At 38.3% G+C, this 6,826-nt stretch overlaps 1 protein-coding gene across 3 annotated transcripts; it reads left to right on the top strand.

Annotated features, from left to right (window-relative positions):
* Window positions 1–808: 808 nt before the first annotated feature.
* Window positions 809–6,381, top strand: LOC135584170 (protein REVEILLE 5-like). 3 transcript variants are annotated; one of them, XM_065158095.1, is made up of 9 exons: window positions 809–1,177; window positions 3,076–3,133; window positions 3,871–3,994; window positions 4,066–4,236; window positions 4,310–4,432; window positions 4,768–4,868; window positions 5,721–5,780; window positions 6,153–6,253; window positions 6,339–6,381. In XM_065158095.1, exons 1-9 carry the CDS (start codon window positions 924–926, stop codon window positions 6,352–6,354), a joined length of 1,008 nt encoding a protein of 335 aa, XP_065014167.1. In that variant the 5' UTR covers window positions 809–923; the 3' UTR covers window positions 6,355–6,381. The 3 variants fall into 3 exon arrangements, with proteins under 3 accessions (XP_065014167.1, XP_065014166.1, XP_065014168.1); XM_065158094.1 differs by having other exon boundaries at window positions 811–1,177; window positions 4,759–4,868; XM_065158096.1 differs by having other exon boundaries at window positions 811–1,177; window positions 4,759–4,868; window positions 6,153–6,204.
* Window positions 6,382–6,826: the final 445 nt, after the last annotated feature.

Genomic DNA, 6,826 nt, shown 5'->3' on the forward strand with positions numbered 1-6,826 from the left:
ATCGATTTCTTATGATTCGGTTTTGGTTCATGGAATCTAATAAAATCAGAATCGGTGATTTCGATTTAATCACAAATCAGTCGGAAAAAACAAAAAAAAAACCTAGATATTTCTGCAAATGATGAATCACCTTTTTATAATCCTTTAATAAACGACAAATCAAAGAAAATTTCAGTTCAAAATTGAAAACGGAACCAGAATTATCAACTTAATAAGATTTGTTCGTGAAGCGTAATCAGAATCACTCGGAACTAATTTGATTCTAGTTCCAAATTAGACAGAATCAAAACTGTCGAGCGATAAGATTTCTGGAAGCAGATCATCGCAGGAAGGGTTTGCACGATATTGGTAACAAGCTAGACTATTTTTAATATATATACACATATATATATATATATATATATATATATATATGTATATATATAAACTGATTAAGGTGACATCATCTTTTCTCACCGTGGGTCAAATTCAGGGATTGGTGACGCAAATGACAAGGATTCCAACTCTTTGTTTAAGCTGCTACACGGTAGTTATCAACCAATTACATGTCTTGTTCTCATCACGATCGGACGTAACGTTATGCATTTCTTTGGTTTTTTCTAACGGTGACCGATGCGTCCGCAGAGATATGGCGTTCTGTACGGTCGTCCGCAACAAAGGATTGCGGTCGCAGAGACGGGAAACGGGCCCCACCTCCCTCCCTCCTGCCACTTGTCCAGCGTCGCTTCCATCCAACCCCCGTTCCGTCTCGGGTAAAATTCCTGCGCTCTAACACACAAGCCAAGCAAATATATTATATTGGAATGGTGGCCGCAGCAGCGCCAAGTATGTAAAGTCGACGCCATCCCACCACCCCTTCCACCTCTTACTCCCCCTCCCTTTTCCTTCGCTTGCTACATCCCCCGATATCTCTGCCCCCTTTTATGGTGTCTGTTAACGCCAAGGTAGCCCAAGGCGGCGGCGGACGAGAAGCAGCAGCGTCGTCGGTGGTCTTCTTCCCCCACGACCTCCCGGGCCTCTCCTCCATGGCCCTCCCTGGCGCGGCCGGCCTCCTGACCCCCGCAGCTGCCGCTGCGGAGGACCCCAGCAAGAAGGTCCGGAAGCCCTACACCATCACCAAGTCCCGCGAGAGCTGGACCGAGCAGGAGCACGACAAGTTCCTCGAAGCCCTCCAACTGTAAGGAAAACTTGCGCTTTTGCTGGGATCGGTCTTGGCTTTCTGTAGTTTTTGATGGGAACTTGGGGCTACACTTGGTTTCTCATATGGAAAGTTCTTGCGGATCTGGTGCTATGTTTGCAGTTATCGTCTCTAAAATTAGCATCTTTTAGTCATGGTTGTATTGTGTTCTTGGTCATGCGGGACTCTGTTTGCTTAATTCCTATGATGATATGTAGAATTTGGGATCCGTTACCATCCTTTACAATAGGAGTTGTCATAGTCTGGCCATAGTGGCTGGAAATTGGGGTTATCGCCATCATTGATTACTTTCTGGTCGTTCAACTTATATCTTGCCTGATGCTGTAAAGGATTTGGTTGTTGCTGATGAAGTTGCTTCAGTTGACCTTGTTAAGAATCCAGCGTCGATGATCTTGCTTCCTTTCTTTTTTAGATTGTTTAACGAGGATTCCCCTTTTTCTTTTTGTCCATTACAGAAGATAATTATGCTAAAACTAAAGATTCTACTAAAGGCCTTGTCTTTCCTTTGTGTGTATCTCTAAGTAGAATTATGAGGATTGCATTTTGGTTCTCCTTTGTGATAGTGGATGAAATAACAGGAATTTTCCTTTAGACGACAATGTCCTGGCTAATTTATCAGTGATAATGGACGCTTCTCCAAGCAATTTCCATACGAGACCAGGAAACATTATATGTGGCTTAGGGAACTTCTTGTTTATAGATACTGTGGAAACTTCTGTTACTGGTGAGTAGTAATGATCCATGGGATATTATGACCTCATGTTGGGAAAGGAGAACAAATTTAAGCTCAAAATCAACTTGCAAAGAGTAAATCAGCCTTTGCACATTATATTTGAGTAGAATCAGAGCATTATGGGTGCAGAAGAGAATTGAGCACATATTTGGTGATTATTGTTATTAACTCTCTTGAGCTTACAATTATCATTTTACCGAGCAACAATTGCCCATCTTGTTGCCTCAATCTTAAGAAGGGTATCTAAAGTACAACATGTGAGGTTGTATTTTTATAGAAGATCACATACAGCAGAATTAAGTGTGAAGTTGGCCCACTTGCATCTCAAACTCTTCCATCAATTTCAGTGGATTTTAACAACATGATCTAGAGAGAATTTGTCAGTTTTCCTCCATGATGCTCAATTATGATGTAACAAGCTTTTGATTGCTTTGCTGCACCAATACCTCCCTTTTGTACAGAACCAAGCTTTGCCCCTAAAGAGCAATACAAATAGACTCTTTGCCTCTCAATGGTGAAGCCAGATATGCGGTTCTCTTATGCTCAGCCTTGACATTTTGTTCATTCTTTTGAAAATATGCTAAGAGGAAAGTTAGAATTGTAGTTCATGCCTATGCTTAATATAATTACATAGTATTTATTGGTATTTATAGCTTCATTGAGACCTATTTTCTTCAGTATATTAACAATTATTTTAATACTAATCAGTACTTTGTCAATCATATTCTACCTCTATGCTTTAAGTTTTGATGTTTGATCAAAGACAATAAACATAGATTTGAGAATAGTAATCATTTAAGATGTATACTAGAAACACAATTTCTTGGTGCAGATGACAAGGTAACTGCTATTAATTTCTCATTCGGCAGAATACAACTAAATCATTTATTTGAAATTTTAGTAAGCCCATTGGTTTTCATCTACTATATTTAACAGCTTTTGTGGTCAGTTCTCATAACCTTGTATCTACAAATGTTGTTAGGACTTAGAAAGTTCTATGGCATGCTTCACTGGGTATTATTTACCGTAACAACTTTAATGTGTAAAAGCGGCATGACATCTGAGTAGTGTATAACTAACTTTGCACATGAATAACACTATAGGCTTTATAACTATAACAATGTTCCTCTTCTTCTTTTTTCAGTTTTGACCGTGACTGGAAAAAGATAGAAGCATTTGTTGGCTCAAAGACCGTCATCCAGGTAATTTGCAGACAAGCTATATTTCCATCAAGAAGTATATGTGAAGAACTAAGAGAAAAGGAGAAAACATGCCAACAACATCAAAATTTTCTCCTTTTTTTCTACAAACTTCTATCTTTAAATATTATCACAGAATGGATTTTCAATATATAGAAAAGGATAGTATGTTTTGGTGAAAGGGTTGTTGGCTTATGTGTGCCTTTAATTTACTCTGAGGAAGCTTGTCATCCTCCCTTCTTCTATACCTGCCTTATTCAGTTATAGAGGTTTCTCTATGACCTTTGGTGGATAATCATGTTCTAGTCTACTCATTTACATGGCTGTCAACAAGGTTTCTGGGCAGCTCTTACATAATGGTTATAACTTATAAGAAATTCATTTTCACTTGTTAGTTAATAGATGCCACTCTGAGCCTTTGGAGATGTTTAGTTGCAAGAGAAATTTGGCGGAGTCTGATCTTCTGAATTTTGATTGTTTAAAGTTGATGTTCTGGACAAGCACTACAAACACTTATTTTCTATAAATAGAGAGCATCTGGTAATTGCACACAGAGTCGACAGACAATTGTAAGAGAAGTCTACAATGTAGATCTCATTCTTGAAATCATCTTTCAGCTTTCTACATTTCAAAGCACCATTAAGGACCCACTAGTGTATTAATGGGACATATCAAATATGTGAAAAACCCAGGGTCCTTAATATTTGTCAAAATCAAAATTCTAAAATGGGTTCTTGCAGATAAGGAGCCATGCACAGAAGTACTTTTTGAAGGTTCAGAAGACTGGTACAAGTGAACATGTACCTCCACCTCGGCCTAAGCGAAAAGCATCTCATCCATATCCACAGAAAGCACCTAAAAATGGTGAGGCTTGTTCATGTTAATACTTTAATTTCAAGTTGTAATCCAACTTACAGGTATTCTTGTAATTGCAGCTTCACAGATATCTCAAGGCACTACTCCACTCCAGACTTCCTGTTTGCTTGAACCAGGCTATACTTTTGCAATAGATACATCTTCCACGCCCAGAAGCTCTACCGCAAATGGGCCAATGCCTTCTGGAGTTCACAAATTGCATCCTGTCAGTACATCTCATCTGACAACAGGTTTAGTATTCTGTCTTCAGTGGTTCGATCTTTTCTTTTTCCACAGACATGTTGTAAGGCCTTAGTTTTGCAGGTGGCGCAGGACCTTCTGGAGCATTGGCGGTAAACAATTGCTGCTCTAGCAGCACGATAAGTCGGACAACCTGGCCTAATTGTGATTTGGCTGATCAAGAAAATCATGTCACAACTCTTCGTGGTGAGCTCTCATTTATGCCTCGTAAATACGCTTTCTATATCAGAGATCACTTAGATTGCAAGAACAAGTCAATGTTAAAAGGAAAAGAAAAAGAAACATGTTAATGTTTGATGAAGCTAGGAGTATGATCACATCATCCTTGAAGTCATGGATGGAAACTGTTCCTAGGAAGTTCTCAAAATGATAATAGTAAACTATTTCACCATTCATACCAAAAAGATTTTTTTTTTAAATTCTGAACCTTTGTTTCAGGCAAAATGCTATTTATATCAATCTTGCTCATTCTATTCATACTTTCTCATCTTTGGTTTTGTGTTTTTGTGAAGTTATGCCAGACTTTGCTCAGGTGTACAGCTTTCTTGGAAGTGTCTTTGATCCTAGCACTACTGGTCACCTGCAAAGACTGAAAGAGATGGATCCCATTGATGTTGAAACAGTATGCTATCTTTCAAACAAAAAATTTACAGTTCTTGTATATCTTGAAGAAAAGTTAATGCTTTCGCAGGAAATTAGTTTGTCTAGATAAAATGGTTGTTATTCTTATTTGGTCTCCAATGGATGCTTTTTCCTTTTTTTGAAAGGTGTTAATTACATAATCATAGTTGCATTCTGTTGGAAAACATTTGTTAGTTACAAAACATTAGTGGGTTTCATGTTTGGTTCTCACCTTTTTAGGACAGCATATATTCCATGATTTTGTACTTGAGTATAAAATCTAGTTCTTTCAGCTTATTAGTAAGAAATGCAACATACATTTCTCACCTGGTATGGTATCGGTGTTTGTTTCCAAACCAGTTATATATTATGATGTGCTTAAAGAAAGGTGCCTTTGACTTTGTATTTGATGAAGAGTAGCATGATGGTGGTTGTTCATATGGCTGATTTGCTGGGGTTCTAAAACACCATCTTAGGACTGAGGCAGCCTCCAAACTATGCATGCTGCATTTGCACTTTCAGGTTTATGTTGGTCTGTGACACTTTAATAATGTGCCTTGACATGTATCAAGCACAATGCTGTATCACACCAGTGCATGACCAGCAAATGTCAAATGGTACTTCACTAGTCAGTTTTTAATAACTTGGGAGGTGAAGGGGGAAATCTTGACCTTGTATTAAATTCACAGTTCATATTGTTTCCATAAATGTCTTGATCACTTATTTATCTGTAGTATGTTCATCAAGAATATTTTTGTTACTATCCTCCATTGTAGGTAATTAGTGCATGGTTTATGCATGTGCTTCTCAATGTTCCTCCTAATAAGCAATGTTTTATACCATTAATGTGCAGGTGTTGTTGTTGATGAGGAACTTATCTATCAACTTGAATAGCCCCGACTTTGAAGCCCATGTGAGTGTCATCTAATCATTCACTTTAAATAGTTTCTTAGAATTTGCTGACTAGTAGGTTTTGGTTCCTTCAAGTTTTACAAATTCAGGATCTTTCTCTATGATTATCAATTGAATTTTCTGCATGTACATTGTAGTTCTTCTAATGCTTGCTTCGATAGGAATGGAAAATGCATCAATCAATGACTGTATTCTTTTCCAGACATAGCTTCGATGGTCAAAGACTGTTTTTCTCATAGTTATTTGTTTTTTTTGCATTAGTCACAATGTTCATCATCAGTGTTTAATCTGTGCAGTTGAATTATGATCAAGTTCTTCAGTCTCATGCTACGAGAAATAGTTGGTTAACTTGAACATGTTTACTTTCATGCAGAGAAGGGTACTCTCATCATGCAATGATGACAACGAGGAGGATGCGAAATCTGGTATTGCTAATAACATATCTAGAACTAGTGAAACTGTTGCTCCATTTATGTAAGTTCATGTCTTTAAGACGAAAACAACCTCTGCCGGTTTTACAGTTTGGTGTAATCAACTAACTGCACATTTGAAATTCCAGGGTTAAAGGTGAATGAATGTTAATTGTGCGTTGTACTTGAGTATCTTTCAAGGCTGTGAAAAAATTAGAGTGATGGTGCCATTTCCAGTATTAGCTTTGTCGAGACAGAAGCCTTGATATCCAGATATGTGAGGCAAGAAGATCATTTGCATCAGCGGATCTTGTACAGACTATTACTGTTCCCATTCGGGGGGGGGGGGGGGGGGGGGGGGGGGGGGCGGGGTGGGGGGGGGGGGGGTGTGGTGGTGAGTTTTGTCTGTGTATATTACATTTTTCCTGAAGATAAGCCATTCCCTACTGTATCTATATCTATGTTTCCTGAACTCTGTTCTTGAAGGATACCTGACCCTAGAGAATTGAGATGCTAAAATTATTTGTTTAAGGTATGAATGAAGGTAAGTTGTAAGGAATGCTGGACATCTGCAATAACATATTTTATTGGCATGTCATTTGATGGACGTAAGCCTGATTACCTTATAGTAGTAATG

This window comes from Musa acuminata, chromosome BXJ3-7, assembly GCF_036884655.1.
Source record: "Musa acuminata AAA Group cultivar baxijiao chromosome BXJ3-7, Cavendish_Baxijiao_AAA, whole genome shotgun sequence".
NCBI classification, from domain to species: domain Eukaryota; kingdom Viridiplantae; phylum Streptophyta; class Magnoliopsida; order Zingiberales; family Musaceae; genus Musa; species Musa acuminata.